This window comes from Oratosquilla oratoria, chromosome 9, assembly GCF_046742065.1.
Source record: "Oratosquilla oratoria isolate Oo_2021 chromosome 9, ASM4674206v1, whole genome shotgun sequence".
In the NCBI taxonomy this organism is placed as follows: domain Eukaryota; kingdom Metazoa; phylum Arthropoda; class Malacostraca; order Stomatopoda; family Squillidae; genus Oratosquilla; species Oratosquilla oratoria.
This window is the reverse complement of record NC_134785.1, coordinates 72,071,183-72,091,655: the sequence shown is the minus strand read 5'-3', so window position 1 is coordinate 72,091,655 and position 20,473 is coordinate 72,071,183. Positions and strand designations below refer to the sequence as shown.

The following is a 20,473-nucleotide window of genomic DNA, read 5'->3' as shown; positions in this document are numbered from 1 at the left end:
GGATTCAAGAACCCTTTCTTGACGTAAGCACTGTGTATGCATCTGAGGCAACCTAATATGAACTTCTTTCCCTTCATCTTGTAAGAGATCTATCGATTTATGAACTTCTTTCCCTTCATCTTGTAAGAGATCTATCGATAGACCATCTTCCCCAGGTGCTTTTCTTCGTTTAATATTTTTAGAGCAAACTCTGCTTCTTTTGTAATCTCTGGTACACTACTAACGTCTACAGATGAATTTACATACTCAATTACGGTCTTCGACGAGTAAAGCTCTTGGTAAAATTCTTCTACTCTTTTTACCATTCTGTCTCTGCATTTAATGGTTTCTCCATTTCTATCTTTCAAACATATCATTTGCTGTCTTCCTAAAGCATGTCTGCGCTCGGCCCCTTTAATACTTTTACCTTTCCGAATAGTTTCCTCTATTTCATCCATGTTTCTCTTTCTTTTCTCTGATCTGCCGATAAGGTTATTCAGTTCTACTCTTTCTATTTCGTCTCTCCTATTATCACAACTTTGGAGTTGTGACACACTGTCTAGTGCTTCCCATTTTCTTTCGTCTCTTTTCAGCCCATTTGACTATTACTTTTCCTTCGCTCTACGGAAGCGTTGGAAGTATTAAGGCCTCCAGTAAATACCTGGTATTTTTGCTCCCCCTTCTCCCCAGCAACTGTTGTGAGAGTTTAGCGCTAATTGGTTGCAGTACCTTATCGAGACTATCTTCTATTTACTCAGGAATCCCCCCCCCCGTCTTCCAAGACGTCTTCGTAGAATCATGATCGAAGTCATCACATGTGTTATAATGTTAAAATTGAAATGTCTCAACTTCTCAATTAGTTTGACTAATTCACCTTATCACATTTTTGTGTCCTTGTACTTTGTGATTATGATTGATACATTTTACCTAAGTATTACCATTTGGTCTAATTTCTCATTGTTTTGGTTGGAGGGTCCGCTGCGCTTAATAGCCCCCACCTGCTTACCACTTCTTGTCTAGGCTAGATTTTATAAGGCTACTTAGGATCATGTGTCCTTTTCTCGTAACTACTAACTACCTCACCCAGACGTTGCGTCGCATTCCTCTCGCAATTTAACGATTGGAAAAGTGCCCGCCGAAAAACAACGTACTGTTCCTCATGCTTGTTGCCGCTGGTATCATACGTGGCAGTAGGCACGCGACACTCTCCCATAGAGCACGTCCTTTGAGTATCTCGCATCCTAAATAGTGAACACGAACATGAACAAATTATTCTCGTCGTTGGCCATCGCCAATCACATTACAGTAACTCGTTTTTAGAGTGTCCCGGAAACTGACAGAAACAAGAAAATGTTTTTCGTGACGTGCCCCGAAATGCGCTTCGTGAAATGCCCCGAAACCAGAACCCACAAGTACAGTCGGGGTTCATTGCCAACCCCACTCCAGTGATTCAATGTGTTGAACTTACGTGCTCAGGAAAATCGACGAAGTACGGGAAGATCGACGAAATCGGGGAAATGAAATTCTTGGACTTGATTCCCCTCCCCCACACGTGCTCAGCGCTATCGACTAAAGACAGGCATGTTTCTAGCCGCTCCTATGTGACGCATGGATCCACGAATATCAATAGCATTCTGATTTACTGAGAACATCCACTCATTTGAAGACATCACCAGTCAGTGCACTATTGAAGGAGAGGCCAAAGGGATAATTAGAGGTATTAACTTATTGTATTAGCTAGGTCTTAGAGCGCACATGGCTAGCTAGGTGGGAAGTCTCCAACCAAATACGTATATTGTATCTTGCCCAACTAGTTGATAAGTAAATCATTGTGAAATACGTTCATGTTATAGTATACATATTGAAGAGACTTCGATATCTATTGCATGCCACTGATTGTGGAGATATCTTGAATCATAATACAATCAGCGTAGTAAGTTGTGTTTAATTAGCCTAGGACTGTGATTTTCATGAGTTTGCTCCTCCCTTTTGAGGAACATTTCTCTGGTCCTTCGAAATTACACGCTCGGCTTAAAGGGAACGTCCGTGGTCCCGGTCAGCGTCTCAAATTTCCTGAACTTTGGCTCCCAACTGCAGCTATCTCCCTTTACCAATTTCCCAGTGCCCCTCAACCACCCCCTCCTCCTTCCACTGTCCAGGGATTTCGGGGCACCTGTTTTTAATTTGCATGGTCCTTCTTCTTTTAATTAGGTAATTTTTAGCATTGGAATATTTGTTTTCTCTAACACCTTTTGCACTTCCTACTTTCTCTGCCGATTCCCTAATAACATTCACTAAATTCGAATTCATATCTTCGACGATGTCCTCGTTAGTTTCTAGAGCTTGGAATCTACATTCAATTTCTAACTGAAATTTCTTATTATCTTTAATCTTTGCAAGGCTGTTTTTTTGTTTTGTTTTGTTTTTTAACTAATTTATTTCTCTCGGCTCTGAAACTGAATTTGGCTGTGCAACTTACCATTCTATGGTCACTACCTATGTTGACTTTACTTATGACTGTAACATTGCTAACGCTTTTCCTTTCATCTCCTCATATGATATCTATTTCGTTCTTTGTTGTTCCATTTGAACTTCTCCTGGTCTGTTTGCGACCTACATGCTTTTGGGAGAACGTGTTCATTATCCTCATGTTGTATTTCTCTGTAATATTGACTAACATCTCGCCTCTGTCATTTCTTTCACCTACTCCAAACTTCCCAATGTACGACTCATCTCCCATCATCTTCCCCACTTTAGCATTGAAGTCGCATATTACCAATGTGTATTTACTTTTTCATGATTCATTACCTGACATAAATCATCATAGGACTCAATTTCATCGTCTGAACTCTGTGAAGTTGCTGGTGCATAAACTTGAACTATTTTTAGAGTGTACCATTTCCAAAGCCCAATCACAATCCAAGCTACCCTGTCTAACTACTGAACTTGACAACGTTACCACCACACTCTCTGTCTATCAAGAATCCCACTCCACTACATCATTCTTTGTCCTTACCTCCATAATATAACAGGTGGTGACCGTCTTGTAAAGCTCTTCTTTCGATCTTCAGACTTCGCTCAATCCTACGATATCCCACTTGATGTTGTCTAACTCTTCCATTAAACTCTCCAGCATATATATATATATATATATATAGATATATATATCTGTATTTATGTATAAATGTATATATATACATATATATATATATATATATATATATATATATATATATGTATTGATAGATAGATAGATGTGTGTGTGTGTGTGTGTGTGTGTGTGTGTGTGTGTGTGTGTGTGTGTGTGTGTGTGTGTGTGTGTGTGTGTGTGTGTGTGTAATAGGTTGTCGCACAAGTTTATTCGATTTTATATATGTTCCCTCTACAATTTCTAATTCTATTTTCTATTTTCTATTCAGTTCCTCTATAGTATTTACATGATATTTACTGAAAAAGGCAAATACAAATATCTAATGTTTAATAAATAAAAAATAAAAAAAATCAACAATATAGTCTCCGCCCTGCTCAATAATTTCACTCCAGCGTTCCGGCAATTTTCGAATGCCATCTCAGTAAAATGATTTTGGTTTTTGGGCAAAGAATTCGTAAATAAAAGTTAAGATGGCTGCATCATTCTCACATATATGACCCGATATGTGATTTGACAATGTCCGAAAAAGATGAAAATCAGTTGGTGCCAAATCTGGAGAATAGGGCGGATGGGGTAAGACTCTTCCCATCGTAGCTCTTCCAAGGCTGACTTTGTCATCTTCGTCACATGCGGCCGAGCATTGTCGTGTAGCAACAAAACCCGGTTATTTAGACTCGTTCTTTTCCCCACAATTGCTGTCTTGACACGTTGAAGTTGCTGACGGTACATATCTGCATTAATTGTCACGTTCTTTGGTAGCAATTCATGATTAACAACTCCAGACTGATCCCACCAAACTGAAAGCAACATTTTGGTTTGATGAACTTCAGCTTTGACACGAACTTTTAGCTGCTTGGTGGGACTGACCCAGGCCTTTTTCTGCCTTTTGTTGACATACAGGCACCATTTTTCGTCTCCAGTTATTACACAGGATAGGAGAGCGATGTTGTTCCGTTGCCACTTAATGTGTGGACAACAACGATGCCGACCCTTTTCTGTAGTTGCCTAGCAATAGTCGCTCTCTTGTGGATTGAGGAGGAGCTTCATGAAGCAGCAGATTTAAGTCGTCTTCATCGAAAGCTGATGGTTTTCCTGAACGAGGTGCATCTTCCAGATTGAATTTGCCACTGCGAAACTTCTTAAACAATTTTTGTGCAGTTCTTTTACACCTCGCAAATGCTCCTGGCTGCCACAGATAAAATTTCATGTCAATTAAATTGAAAGAGAAGTGGGTGTCGGAAATTATTATTTTTTTTTTTCAACCTGACATTCCATCTAAAATAAAAGAAAAAGAAAATAAAGTGAATGTAAAGTGAAAAAGCACATAGCACTATGGTGCTTCTTCAGAAAGAATGTTACATTACAGAAAATACTGGCAATAAATACAGAAAATGTGTGGGTAATGAACTTAGGATAGGTTGATAGGTCAATAGGTCTGAGCTCAAGGAGGCTCTAACTCTTGCGTGTTGGTCGTACTGACATTCCGTGGGATGATTCTGGTGATCATTTGTCCCGTTTTCTTCCATTCTTTTGCTGCGTGCTGTGCTGTTGTCTCTGATCATTTTATGTCACATACTCTATTGCCGCATATTCCAACCTTGTTCGTTAAATCCGACGAATGGTCGGTAGGTCTCACTAAGGTTGATATAGCCGGAATACAGTTATATGTGGTTCGGTACAGCGGGGGTTTACTGTGTGTGTGTGTGTGTGTGTGTGTGTGTGTGTGTGTGTGTGTGTGTGTGTGTGTGTGTGTGTGTGTGTGTGTGTGTGTGTGTGTTTGTGTGTGTGCATTTGCAAAGAAATTCATGGTGTATGTATTAATAGATAATATTCTTTTCCTTACAGGACAATTGTGAAAATGTAATATGCTCTAAGAGAGAATTCAGATGTAAAAATGGCGGCTGCCTTCCTTCTTTTGGACGTTGCGATGGCTTTAAGGACTGCCGTGATGGGTCAGACGAGGTACGACACGAACTTGAATCACAAAATTACCCTTACAGGAAACGAACATTCTATGGAGGACAATCCATCCATCCATCCATCAATCGTCGGCTCGAGTTTCACAAAATGGAAAACCGCAGCCCCACAGCGACTGGCAATGGTCCTTAGGTTTCTATGAGAACCTATTTCATGTTAACTATATGTGTGTGTAGACGTGGCTGTGTATTGTTTCACTTTAGCATTTGCATGACAACCTGACACACGTCTCCTACGATTATGTGTAACACCAAAATCCCACTCGAAATTTTCATTCCAGGAAAACTGCGTCGCACACTGCCCTGAGGGTCTACGAATGTGTACAGATGGGAGCGCTTGCTATCCACAGGAACGACAATGTGATGGAAGTAAAGACTGTAATGATGGAACTGACGAGGTGAGTGAGGGATAGGGAAGGGAGGAAAATTGAGAGTAAGAATAACCAATCAGGGACGAATGATTAAACAATTAAAGACCTAGAAAGTAGTATCACAGAAAACGCAGACTGTGGAAAAGAAATAGAAGTTGCAAAAACAACACTCGGAAACTTAGAAAAAATACTGACGAATGCAAGCATGAATATGGAATTAAGACAACCCGTTCCCGAGTGTTATGAATGGTCAACAAAAATGTGTGGTTGTGAGGCATGGGCGATGAAGAACATGAGGAGGAGACTCGAAGCAGTGGAGATGTGGTTCCTATGCAGACTGCTTAGACTGTAACAGTTTTGGGATTCCTACATAAGGTGGATTTAATGCGGGCGAGAAATACCTTGTTGGTGATTTCCTCGTTTTATTAAGAATATGATCTGGGATAACAGGCTGCACAATTAGGGCCTTGCCCTCGGCACTGCCCTGAGGAATCTCCTCTCTGCAGGACTCGCGACCTGGGCAGATCTGTTGTCGGAGGCACATCCGTCCGATAAAAAAGGGGGTTAGTGGTTGTCGTATGTGAGACGTGTAAGTTAATAATTCTAGGCATTGGTGCTAGTTCTGTTATATAGGGGTTAGTTGTATGGTTGGTGGGTGTGGCTAGACATGGTGTGTATATGTTAACTTACGGTAATGTAATTAGGGTTTAATGAGTCTGTCTGGTGACATATGGCATCTTGTGTTGTGACATTATGGGGGCGTCGCTGTTTGTCTTACTCTGCGTTTAGTAAGGTGTTTAGGATTGGGAAAGTGGTGATGTTTGCAAGATTACAGTTCTTTCTCAAGGCGAGTACCATGTCGCATGTCTGTGGATCACGTGCGTGGTTGGTGATGGTTAGTAATGGCTACATTACCTCCCCGACCTTTTAAGGTACGTCTGCGTGCCTTGGATTAAGGTCGTGACAGTGGGGTTTGCCATAAAAAATTGCAAATATATATATATATTAAGATATGAACATTTGTCAAGTTGCTAGTGGGAGACATTGACTTGTAGAATTTATTTGAATGATTAGAATGGGGGTTTAAGTATATTATCATATCTTGGATGTGTTCAATAAAGCTATGTAAAAATATATTTTCGCATTTTCGTTGGGTTTGCCTGAGCTATATCGTTTCAGAGTTGAGTTGGTAAGGTGATAATATTTTGTATGTTGAGTTTGGACAAATGTATTGGAGATGATTATATTATGTTGGCAATATATGGAGTTAGTATAGTTTTGAGTTTGATACAATATTTCTTTGTCGCGGCTCGTGCCGCTTAAATTGTTCTTATCGGCTTAAGAAACCTGCACAGCGATGCTATAGCGATAATCCCATACCACATTTCTGGTCATATGGCCATTTCCCGAGGGTTGAGTGTGGTTGGAATTTTCCGCCAAAATCATCGGAAATTTAAAATTCCCGGCTCTGTGCAGGCATGCGCATTGTCGACCCCACCTCCCCCTCCCTATCCCCTCCCTTCTTACCCGGCTGCCCGGCTTGCTGAGCTCACTTCAATGAGAAATGAAGGCTTCGCCTGTGGGAGGAGGGAGGGACCCTAAATCTGTGCAGGTTTCTTAAGCCGATAAGAAGAATTTAAGCGGCACGAGCCGCGACAAAGAAATATTATCGGCTGAAAGAAACCTTCAAGGCAAAGCTATGCATGAGACGAGGACAGGTGGGAGGAGAGGTGAAGCCTGAATCAAACCGTTATTACGTGTGCCTTTCCTATGGGAGACTTATTCATTTTATCACTCAGTAGAGGGGAGAAAGAAACGTCAAGTACCCACGCCGAAGAATGTGACGTGCACAACATTGCACTGTTCACACAATGCGTAAATTATACGAAATTCGTATCCTGTTCAGCGGTTCCTGGCCCCTCCCCACTCCTCGGTCGCCCTTTGCCCCCTCCACCCCCCCCCCCTTTTATGAGATGAGAGGGTTGGAGCCGTTTCCATGGCGACACATGGGACAGGGGCGACCGAGTGGTAGAGACACCGTGTCCCCAAGTCGTCGATGTCCAGCCCCTAGGTCCCACACCCGCTCCACAGAGTGGGTGCGGAGAAACGCCAACGATGCCACAAAGTCCCTGATGCTGTGGGCGTGCGGGGCATGGCCCGGGTCGGCTCTCTCCCAAAAAGCGGAAAGGTAGGTGCGCCCGGGACCTCGGGATTTGGGGAATCCTTAATTTCGAGTTGTAGAAGAGATGATCCTCAGAAATCTCTTCCGTGTGGTCCACGTAGTCTTCGAACGCACGGACCGGGCGCAGTGGATATGGGCGTCCTCCCTCCCGGAAGGATTGTATTCTAAGAGGGCCAATCATGTCGTCCGCTCGGCCGTTCCTGGCCAGGAATGTTGGTGATGGAGAGAGGGTTAGAGCCGAGCTGTCCTCCTCCAGTTTGGAGACGGACGGGTGGCGGGTGATTGCCGCCAGCTGTGAAGCCCTGTAGTCCGTAGTCAAGGCGAGCAGAAAGACGACACGTTGAGGGAAGTGTTCTTCCTCCATAATGGCCCTTTCGAACGCCAGGTACCGCAGAAACCGATGCAAGGACCAGGCTAGGACCGGTTGATGTCTCGGCTCTCTCGAGGCGCTGATCCCCTTCATTAGGAGGGTTCGCGCCCTCTGTGACACTCGGATGTTCATGCCAAAGCGTAGCGGATCAGTGAGGGCTGTAGAGTGAGGCAAGATAGTCGCCGGTGCCCTGTTGGTGGAGGTAGCCAGCCAAGTCAGGAAGTCCGGAACCATGCTGGCGGAGATGGTCACCATCGCGCGTCTCCGAAGGCAGTTCCGGAATCTCCGTCAGCAGGACCCACACTGCCGCACTGAGGACGGAAGGTGAGCTCTGAGCATCTTGTCTGCTGCCTCTATAGAGAAGAGTTGGCTGAGAGCTCCCCGTAGAAACTCCAAGCATCAAGTGGGAGTGATGCTTGGAGAGGCGCGGTAAGGCTGTTGGCTAGGCAGGCTGACCCCAGTAGAAGGGGAGAAGGGCCCCATCTCATTAGCTCCCCGAACCACGGCTGGGTTGGCCAGTAGGGAGCTATCAGGAGGACCTGACCCTTGAAGGACCTGAGGGTCTGCATCACCTTCAGGAGGACTAGTGTCGCTGGAGGAGGAAAATGAATACGTACTTCCAGCTGTTACAGTCCTCCGTGAAGGCGTCTGGGCCTCCTGTGCGTGTCCTTTGGATGCAGGTGAGGTAGAGGGGGAGCTGGGTCGTGTTTGGGAAGGCAAACAGGTCCACCTCTGGGGTGCCGTAGCGGAGGGAGAGCGACTCGAACACTTGCGGGCGTAGTTGCTACACTACGTAGGTCTCTTAAAACCTGGATAGAGCGACCGGCGTAGGGCCCCCGACCAAAGCCAGGGACGCAACAAGCTGTGGAGTGCTGAGGGTATCGGCCCGGGCAGGTCACGCGGGAGAAGCAGTAGGCTCCTGTCGACCTCCCGTACCAGCCGTCGGCGCCCCAAGCGGCTCAGTGGAAGGGCCGGGATCGCGAAGTTGAGGCAACCCCCCCCCCCGCCACCGAAGGAGGGAGAACGTGTGAGAGAAGCACGCTCTCTTGGCGCAGGGGAGCACCCGAAGAGCGCTGACCGTGTCCCACTCAATCCCGAGCCAACTTAGTCTCTGTGTGGGAACAAGGGCAGACCCGTCCCAGTCCACCCCGAACTCCACGTCCGCCAACACTCTCAGAGCCACTGAGATGTCGGCCGATGCACCCTCCCCGGTGGGCAAATGCATCAACTAGCCATCTAGGAACATGAGTGTGGAGACGCTTGCTTCCGTCCAGCGTACGCCTACCACTCTTACTAGTTTCGTGAAGATCCTCGGGGTAAGCGAGAGACCGAAAGGGAGTATGCGAGGCCGAGTTCGTTTCCGAGCGACCTCGTCCGTGGGCGTTAGTCAAGAGGCTTCGTCCTGGGTGAAGACGTTCCCTGAGCGTCTCCCACTAAGACGGGCCTGGACCCTCGGTATGTATCCAACTCACCCCAAGTCTTCCCGCGGGAAGTCCTCGAAGCCCGTGGCGAGCGTCCTCATCCAATAGTGTGCTATGGCAGTTTGTGACGTCTCATCACCCACAAGCGGACTTCTATATGTTTAATACCTAGTGACATCATGTGATTATACTGTGACGTCACCGGCTTTAATCATGGCGCCATAGGATCGTCTCGTGACGTCACAGGGACACATTGACGTCATAGGACTACATGATGACGTCAATTTATCACATAATGACGTCATCTTATCATACCGTGACATCACTGAGTCACAGTGAGCGTTGAAATAAATTCTGACATGGTAAAATTCTGGACCATCATGACTGTAGATTAAATTAAGTTGAATAGGAAAAGTCATGTTCATTTCGACCTAAGTCACAGTGAGCGTCGAAATTAATTTTAACATGGTAAAATTCTTGACCATCATGACTGTAGATTAAATTAAATTGAATAGGAAAAGTCATGTTCATGTCGACCTGAGTCACAGTGGGCGTTGAATTAGTTTACCATAATAAAATTCTTGACCATCATGACTATAGATTAGCTTAAGTTGAATAGGAAAAGTCATATCCATTTCGACCTGAGTCACAATGAGTGTTAAAATTGATTTTAACATGGTAAAATTCTCGACCATCATGATTGTAGATTAGCTTAAATTCAATACGAAAAGTCATGTTCATTTCGACCTGAGTCACAGTGAGCGTTGAAATTAATTTCAACATGGTAAAATTCTCGACCTTCATGACTGTAGATTAGCTCAACTTGAATAGGAAAAGTCATGTTCACTTCGTCCAGAGTCACAATGAGCTTTGAAATTAATTAAACATGGTAAAATTCTCGACCATCATGACTGTAGATTAGCTTAAGTTCAATAGGAAAAGTCATGTTTATGTCGACCTGAGTCACAGTGGGCGTTGAAATTAGTTTTAACATGGTAAAGTTCTTAACCATGATGACTATAGATTAGCTTATGTTGAATAGGAAAAGTCATGTCCCTTTCGACCTGAGTCACAGTGAGCGTCGAGATTAATTTTAACATGGTAAAATTCTCGACCATCATGACTGTAGATTAGCTTAAGTTGAATAGGAAAAGTCATGGTCATTTCGACCTGAGTCACAGTGAGCGTTGAAATTGATTTTAACATGGTAAAATTCTTGACCATCATGACTATAGATTAGCTTAAGTTGAATAAGAAAAGTCATGCCCATTTCGACCGGAGTCACAGTGAGCGTCGAGATTAATTTTAACATGGTAAAATTCTCGACCATCATGACTGTAGATTAGCTTAAGTTGAATAGGAAAAGTCATGTCCATTTCGACTAAGTCACAGTGAGTGTCGAAATTAATTTCAACATGGTAAAATTCTCGACCATCATGACTGTAGATTAGCTCAAGTTGAATAGGAAAAGTCATGGTCATTTCGACCTGAGTCACAGTGAGCGTTGAAATTAATTTTAACATGGTAAAATTCTTGACCATCATGACTATAGATTAGCTTAAGTTGAATAGGAAAAGTCATGTCCATTTCGACCTGAGTCACAGTGAGCGTCGAAATTAATTTTAACATGGTAAAATTCTCGACCATCATGACTCTAGATTAGCTTAAGTTCAATAGGAAAAGTCATGGTCATTTCGACCTGAGTTACAATGAGCGTTGAAATTAATTTAAACCTGGTAAAATTCTTGACCATCATGACTATAGATTAGCTTAAGTTGAATAAGAAAAGCCATGTCCATTTCGACCCGAGTCACTTTTTTTTAAGGTCAAGGCATTATATTTATGTAATACCTAGCACTTTGCGTCAACTTAAACTGTACTATTTAAAACTGATTTTCCTCTTCTCATTACACTAAATGTTTGTAGTTTATCTTTGAACTAATTTATACTAATTTTAACTAACACTAGACTCCCTAAGCCTAAAGTTCTTGTGTGTTTTACTTGGGGGTGGAACATCAGGTAAGTCATCTTTAAACTCAAGCCAGGTGAGGTTGATAAGAGGTTGGCTGTGGCTCATGAGAGGGGCTGGGTGGTAACATGGTAATTTTTTTTGCTTAAACCTGGAAGGAGGGTGGTGCCGTGAGGCGTTAGAAGACCATTGAAGGACGGAGGTATGGGGCTGCCGAGGCCTGATGACCCTCGGGGCGCCACCCTCCGTATCATAAGACACGTCCCCTTGTCCTCCGAGAGGCCCGGGTTCTTACCACGGACGACTCGAAGACGTATGGGGAACGGATTACGAGTGGAAAAGGTCAAAGTCTACGCCTAGGGCCTGACAAAGCAAGCCATAAGGCGTTAGAGGACCATTATTGGTCGGAGGTATGGGGCTGCCGAGAGGCCTGATGACCCTCGGGGGCACCCCCCTCCGTACCATAGGACACGTCCCCTTGTCCTCCGAGAGGCCCGGGTTCTTACCGCGGACGACCCGAAGACGTATGGGAAACGGATTACGATCGTATAAGGTCAAAGTCTACGCCTAGGGCCTGATACAAACCGTGAGGCAATAGAGGACCGATGATGGTCGGAGGTATGGCGCTGCCGAGAGGCCTGATGACCCTGGGGGGCGCCACACTCCGTACCATAAGACACGTCCCCCTGTCTTCAGAGAGGCCCGGGTTCTTACCACTGACGGCCTGAAGACGGGGACGAATTGCGATCGTATATGGTCAAAGTCTACGCCTAGGGCCTGATACAAACCGTGAGGCAATAGAGGACCGATGATGGTCGGAGGTATGGTGCTGCCGAGAGGCCTGATGACCCTGGGGGGGGGCCACACTCCGTACCATAGGACACGTCCCCCTGTCTTCAGAGAGGCCCGGGTTCTTACCACTGACGGCCTGAAGATGGGGACGGATTACGATCGTATATGGTCGAAGTCTACGCCTAGGGCCTGATACAAACCGTGAGGTAATAGAGGACCGATGATGGTCGGAGGTATGGTGCTGCCGAGAGGCCTGATGACCCTGGGGGGGGGCACACTCCGTACCATAGGACACGTCCCCCTGTCTTCAGAGAGGCCCGGGTTCTTACCACTGACGGCCTGAAGATGGGGACGGATTGCGATCGTATATGGTCGAAGTCTACGCCTAGGGCCTGATACAAACCGTGAGGTAATAGAGGACCGATGATGGTCGGAGGTATGGCGCTGCCGAGAGGCCTGATGACCCTGGGGGGCGCCACACTCCGTACCATAAGACACGTCCCCTGTCCTCCGAGAGGACCCGGGTTGTATACCAGGGACGGCTCGAAGACGGGGACGGATTGTGCTCGTATAAAATCAAAGTCTACGCCTAGGGCCTGACAATCCAAGCTGTGGGGCGTAGAGTACCATAGAACTTAGGTAAGGGGCCGCCGAGACCAGAAGCCCCCTTCCGCACCACCAGACTCGCAGCAACGGGCACAAACCGGAGCACAAGATATAAGAAGGCAACATTTGGATCACTAATAGAGTAGTCGAAGAATGGGACAAACCAGCAGCCAAGCGATAAAACTAACAGACGATTAACCAGCAGGAAACGGGATCGCCTGCTCCCATGTGGGCAGCGAGTTAACCACTCCGTCCCGTTTCCGCGATCTAAGTGAGCTCAGCAAGCCGGGCAGCCGGGTAAGAAGGGAGGGGATAGGGAGGGGGAGGTGGGGTCGACTTTGCGCATGCCTGCACAGAGCCGGGAATTTTAAATTTCCGATGATTTTGGCAGAAAATTCAACCACACTCAACCCTCGGGAGATGGCCATATGACCAGGAGTGTGGTATGGGATTATCGCTATAGCTTCGCTGTGCAGGTTTCTTTCAGCCGATAATTGTGTATTATTCCGGGGCGTCGCAGTCGGAAGAAAGTTGAGAAGTATTTTTACATTTAGTGGGAAAGAGTTTTGGTAAGTAAATGATCGTGAGGCCCTCGTAACCTATGGAAACGCATGACGTCTTGCGTCTATAGGAGGAATAATACTATTGTAATGACATGGGATTTATGTGTTGATTTTTTTTAATTGTGGGGTTTGTCGCTGTGTTTTCCTTGGTCTGTCCTACTTTACTCGTCTTCGGGTGACCGCCTGCGAGGTTTCCTTGCGGCGGGAACTGTGGTTGGGGCATGCTGGGGTGGGCATTTTGTTGGTGCGAGTTAGTCTAATTTTAATGTGATAGTGAATTCCTTTATATATTCACACACATACACACACACACACACACATACACACACACACACACACACACACACACACACACACACGTAGACCGATTCACGGCGAAGATTGGAGCTCCGAAGAAGAAGGGAAATTTTTGTGGATCTCAACAACGAGGAACTACTTTTTTGTATTATAGGGAAGGAGAAAGCTCGTGGTGTAGTGGGAAGGTGATGGAAAAGGAGAAGGGGAGGGATTACTGAGGGAAATGGAAGGAAATGGGGAAGGAGGCGCACGGGCGCCACCTGACGTGAAAAAGAATATCAACAAGAGATCCTCAGCGGACGTGGGAGAAGTGAATAATTTAAGTAAAATCATTAAGTTTAGAAACATAAATAAGAACAACAAAATGGAAAGTGAAGATAATGATTTCAATGGATTTAATGAAGGGGGGATGCCAACCTCCCCCGATTAGCAAGGCTAGAAGAAAGACTAGAAAAAATGGCTCAACACTGGGAAAGTAGGCTAGGTCAACTCGCACAGATTGCACAGCGAGTTGATAAATTGGAACAGTTAAAGAAGGAAAACCAAAACTTAACTAAAGAAGTAGAAGAATTGAAAAAAAAATTAAAGGAAGTAAAAGATGAGAATGAGGAATTAAAGAAGAATGATAGAGAGAATAAAGAGTCCATACCAAAAGAAGTACAAGGTTAGAAGAAAGTCCAAGAAACAATAAAATTGTATTCAACGACATAGTGACACAGCAGATGAAAGAACAATCTGAAAATACAGTTATTAAAGTAATGAGGGAGAATGGGAATATAGTAAGAGACTTAGCAGATAAAAAGAAATGTATGATTATATTAGGGATAGAAGAGAAGTACAACTTAAACAGGACTACGACAATTACGGAGGGAGGAAAAAGAAAAAGTAAACAATATATTAGAATTAGTTCAGGAGATGTACCTGAAATAGGGAAACAATTTGAAGAAATGTATAAGCTCGGGAAGTATAGTACAGATTAGACCAGACCAATTAAGATTAAATTCAGGTCACAAATGACAGCAGAGAATATCTTAGCAAAAACAGGGAAACTGACACTAAACAATATAAAAAGGTATGGATAAAAAGAGAAATGAATAAAGGGGAAAGAGATGAGGACAATAACGAAAAGACAAGAAGCTAAGGGGAAAAAAACGAGAACAGAACAGAGTCAGAAAAAAGGGAATTCTATTGGAGAGTAGTGAATATGAAAGTGAGGAAATGGGTCATAACAAAGAAAAACAAAAGGGAAACAGAAAATATAATGGAAGTAGCAGAAAATTAAGAGTGTATTACACATATATAGATGGATTAATAACAGGCTTGAACGAACTGAATGATTATCTGAAGGAAAAAGCACCGGACATAATGGGAATAGCAGAGACAAAATTAAAAGGTCCACTACCACCCAACAGTTTAGGACATGGTGCATATAATTATTGGATTAGAAACAGCGAGACAAAACAAGGGGGTGGAGTTATGTTCCTGACTAAGGATATAAACGTGAGGAATGTCACATATGGAAAGAATACAGTAGAGATGATTATGATGGAAGTGGAGGACAGAGATAGGAAGAGCAGAAAGTTTGTAATAAATTATGTGCCTCCAAAAACGGCCTCGTGTGAAGAGAGAGAACATAAAAGTATGTTGGAAGACACAAGGATAACATTAGATAAGGTAATGGAAGATGGCGGAAGAATAGTTATAATGGGCGACTTTAATTGCAAAGAAGTCTGCTGGGAAGAGATGACAGTAAAGGGTGGAGACGACTCGTGGGGAAATGTTCTACTTGAGATGATTATTGACCATACAATGACACAATGGATTCAAGAGAACAATAGGTATAAGAATAAAGAAGAAACATCGAGACTGGACCTAATAATCACATCAGAACCTGAAATAGTGGAAAAGATTGAATATAAAGCACCAATAAGTAAAAGTGACCACATATTGATTGAACTGGAACTAAATGAGGAAAAATACATGAAAAGAAACTAACTATATAGAAAAGGAAGATTGATGTATGAAAAAACAAATTTTGATAAAATAAGATAATTCTTTGAAAAAGAAAAATAGGAAAGAATGTATAAAGAGGAAACAACAGTGGAAGAAAAATGGAATATTTTGAAAAAAGAAAAAAAGGAGTGGAAAAGTATGTCCCAAGACAAAAACAAGAAAAAGAATATGTAAAGTGCTGGTACAATAAAAGTTGTAGGGAGTTAAAAGGCAAAAGAGATAAAGCTTGGACCAAATGAAAGAAATACAAAAGACCTGAAAAATGGAAAATATATACTTGTTATAGAAATGAATATGTACAAGCGTGCAGAGAGGAAAAGAGAAAATATGAAAAAGATGTCATAGAAAAATGTAAACATCAACCAAAACTATTTTACAGATCTGTAAACAACAAATTGAAAAACAAACAAGAATTAGAGAAATTATGACACGGAGTTGAATACACAGAGGAAATAGAAATGGCAGAAATTACGAACAAGCATTTTAAATCAGTGTTTACAAGGGAGAACATACAACCTGGAGATATCGAACGGAAAGAGAAAGTCCCCCCTATGAAAAAAAAAATAGAAGTAACAAGGAATGAAATAATGAAACACTTGAGTAATCCTGATATCAGAAAATCACATGGGCCAGATGAAATAGCAAACTGGATTTTGAAAGAATGCAGGAATGAACTGGCAGACATAATACATAGCATAATAAACAGTTTCTTGAAAGAAGGAAAAGTTCCAAAAAATTGGAGAAGAGCAAATATAGTACCTAAATATAAAGGGGGAAAAAAAGAAGACCCTACTAACTATAGGCCAGTCTCTCTAACAAGTACAATAGCAAAAATTTGTGAAAGAATTATCAAAAGTAGATGGGTAAGGTATTTAGAAAGAAAAAAAAAACAATGTGCTAAATCTAAGGCAATTTGGATTCAGACAAGGACGATCATGCGTCACAAACTTAATGTGTTTCTATTCAAGGCTAATAGATATAATACAAGAAAGAGATGGATGGGCTGATTGTGCATTTCTAGAACTAAAAAAAGCTTTTGAAACAGTACCACATAAGAAGTTGCTTAAGAAATTAGAAACTGAGGGAGGAATACGGGGCAAACTGCTTAAATGGATGGAAGACTTTTTGTAAGAAAGAAAAACGAGAAGAGTAATAAGAGACAAACTCTCAAGATGGGATGAAATAATAAGTGGTGTTCCACAAGGAACAGTTTTGGCCCCAATAATGTTTGCTATATATATTAATGACATGGATAAAGGAATTGAAAGTTATATGAGCTTCTTTGCGCATGATGCAAAACTATTAAAAAAAAAAGTGAACACGGAAGAAGATTGTGAGTCACTACAGAGTGATCTAAATAAAGAATGGGAATGGAGTAGGAAGTGGGAGGTGGAGTTCAATAATCAGAAGTGTAGTATAATGGAATTTGGAAGAAGCAAAAAAAGAATAGTAGGATCATATGAATTGGGAGAAGAAGGAATAAAAAAAGCTGAAAATGAGAAGGACCTGGGAGCCATTATTATAAATATGTCAACCGAAAAACATATAAACAAGATTTTTGGAGAAACTTATGATCTAATAAGAACGATCAAAGTGGCATTTACGTACCTGGATAACGAAACGGTGAAGAAAATTCTAATCACTCTGATAAGACCAAGATTGGAATATGCAGCAACGATGTGGTCACCAAGTACAAAAAAATGTATAACAAAACTTGAAAGAATACAAAGAGCAATTACAAGATTGGCACCAACACTCTCAAAACAATCATATGAAGAGAGACTAGCAAAACCTGAGCTACAGACATTAGAGCAAAGAAGAGAGAGAGGAGACTTGATAACTATTTATAGAATCATGAAAGGCATAGAAACAACTGATGGAGAGGATCTAATAAAATGGGATGATAGAAATACAAGAGGACGCAAAAAGAAAATCAAGAAAGACAACTATAGAAGAGATCTGAAAAAGAACAGCTTTCCCCACAGAGTAATAGATATTTGGAACAAGTTAGATGAGAAAGTGGTGTGTGCAAAAACAATGCATGAATTTAAAAACAGTTTAGATAAAATGAGATATGAAGACGGGACACCACGAGCATAGCTTCCCTTCCCGTAAGATACAACTAGGTAAATGCACACACACACACACACACACACACACACACACACACACACACACACACACACACACACACACATATATATATATATATATATATATATATACATATATATATATATATACATATATATACATATATATACACACACACACACACACACATATATATATATATATATATATATATATATATATATATCCGATAATTTTTATGACAGTTGCATGCAGGGTTCGAACCCGTTGTACTCGGCCATCCGTAAATTACCTGTACGGTGCCCTAGACCACTACACCACAGAGGCTATAAAATCCTTGAAACCTGGAATCGAACTGATTCCCGAGGGAAGGAAGATCACTTATTACGGCGATCCGAATTCCTGTTTTACTCAAGGATCAGCCCACCAGTGATATGGGGTAAGGACCGGGGCGAACCCCTTTCACGCTTATCGCCATTGTAACTATGAGAGAAATACGCTAATGGCAGCGACATCAAACCGATAATTTTTATGACAGTTGCATGCAGGGTTCGAACCCGCTGTACTCGGCTATCCGTAAATTACCTGTACGGTGCCCTAGACCACTACACCACAGAGGCTATAAAATCCTTGAAACCTGGAATCGAACTGATTCCCGAGGGAAGGAAGATCACTTATTACGGCGATCCGAATTCCTGTTTTACTCAAGGACCAGCCCACCAGTGATATAGGGTAAGGACCGGGACGAACCCCTTTCACGCTTATCGCCATTGTAACTATGAGAGAAATACGCTAATGGCAGCGACATCAAACCGATAATTTTTATGACAGTTGCATGCAGGGTTCGAACCCGCTGTACTCGGCTATCCGTAAATAACCTGTACGGTGCCCATGGTTTCTGGGGAGGTAAGGGTTATCCATTGTCCATCAGTTGATTTTAGGACGGTGGAGGTTGGCAGGTTGAGGGTCATGGTGCGGTTTTGGTAAGGGCAGGGAAAGGGGTAAATTTCCCAAAGGGAGAATCTCTTGATCGGGTCCATAGGTATGTGGATAAGGATAGATTCTTGAAAGATAGTTGATGCTAGGATGGGGTAGTAGTAGTGGTGGTTGCATTCTGTGGATGGAGTTTTTGTTTTAGTGATTAAGGATATGTATATCTGACTCTCGTTAAGGTTATAGTGGTCGGAAGGAAGTAGAGAAGGTTTGATAGATATGCGAAAAGAAGTTCTTATTGTAATATTGGCCATTTTAACCTCCACTGAGGAATGCATGACGTCCTGCATCTTCAGGGGCGAGAGCTAAAGTGTATGTTTTAGTTGCGTCGACGTAGTGTCATGTGATGGTAATTGCGTTTGGTTGGGTTATTTGTTAGTCTGGTGGGTGTGTTCTGGTTGGGAGGTGGGGTTGCGTTTAGGTTAAGTTTGACTTTTCTTAATTTCTCTCCGTGTATGGTTACGGTTGTGTAATTGGAAGGATCCGTTAATAGGAAAACATTGTTGGGGAGTGAGGTTGTGACTGTGAAGGGGCCTAGGAACTTGGGTTTGAGTTTGCTAGTTCTATTAGTGTCTCTGACCATGACTGTGTCTCCAAGTGTTATGTTGAGTGGAGATGATCGTTTGTGTTGTTTGGTTTTGGTTTTTTCTTGGGCTGCTTTGAGGTTTTCTCTGACCTGTTTGTATATACTTTGCATGCCTCTTTTTAGGCATTGTGTAAGGTTTTCTAGGTTGTATAAGGGGGGTGGGGGTTGGTTAAAGATTTGGTAGGGTAGGCGCATTCTTTGGCCAAAGATGATCTCATGGGGGGACATCTTTGTTGCGGAGTTGACTGTGCTGTTGATACTGGCTTGTACCTGGGGTAGCCAATCTTCCCAACTATCCGAAAGATCGTTGGCCAAAGGTCTGAGGATTTCAAGCACTTTTCTGTTAGTGCGTTCTACTAGTCCATTCCCTTGTGGATGGTAGGCAGTGGCGAAGGTTTGATTTATGTTGTATAAATGTGCTATTTCGCGCATTACTTCTTGAATTCAGAACCGTTATCAGACAGCATTTGTCTTAGTATATTATACCTGCAGAATATGTTGTTAACTAATGCTTTGGCCACAGTCTCTGCTGTTTTGTCTTGTAGTGGAACTAGGATTGTGTATTTTGACAGATAGTCGACTGCCGTGAGTACATAATTGGAACCTTGATGGCTCGTTGGCATTTTAAGTAGGTCAATGCCAAGTGTTTCCCATGGTTCAGCAGGGAGTGGGATGTCTTTGATATTGAGTTGTTTGGAGTCAGGTCCTCTGAATTGGTTGCAAGTGACACATGAGTCTATATGTGTGGTTATGTCTTTTTTCATATGTGTCCAAAAATATGAATGTCTAGCAGTAGTCAGTGTCTTATCCCTGCCTGAGTGGCCTCCCATTGCGCTGTCGTGCAATATGTGTAGGACCTTGGGAACTTGGGCTTTGGGGATGACAGTAACTTCTCTGTCGTTAGTGGTTCTCCTCATGATTTCATCGACCAGTTTGAGTTCCTCTATAGGGACAGGTGGTCGGGACTGTAAGGGTGTTCTTGAAAGTAGATGTTGTTTTACTTTAGACCATGTCGGGTCTTTGTCTGTTTCTTCTCTAAGGTCTTGCATAGGAATACAGGTTGTTTTTGTTAAGGTTGATATGTGAATTTGTCTGCTTAGTGAGTCTGCT

General features: G+C 42.9%; 1 protein-coding gene across 2 annotated transcripts in view; it reads left to right on the top strand.

Annotated features, from left to right (window-relative positions):
- The window catches only part of LOC143028569 (uncharacterized), a 131,507-nt gene that overhangs the window by 37,195 nt on the left and 73,839 nt on the right, over positions 1–20,473 (top strand). For both annotated transcript variants that reach the window (XM_076190873.1, XM_076190872.1), the window contains exons 13-14: positions 4,976–5,092; positions 5,388–5,504. In XM_076190873.1, coding sequence (XP_076046988.1) covers positions 4,976–5,092; positions 5,388–5,504 — 234 coding nt within the window. The remainder of the gene's footprint in view (positions 1–4,975; positions 5,093–5,387; positions 5,505–20,473) is intronic.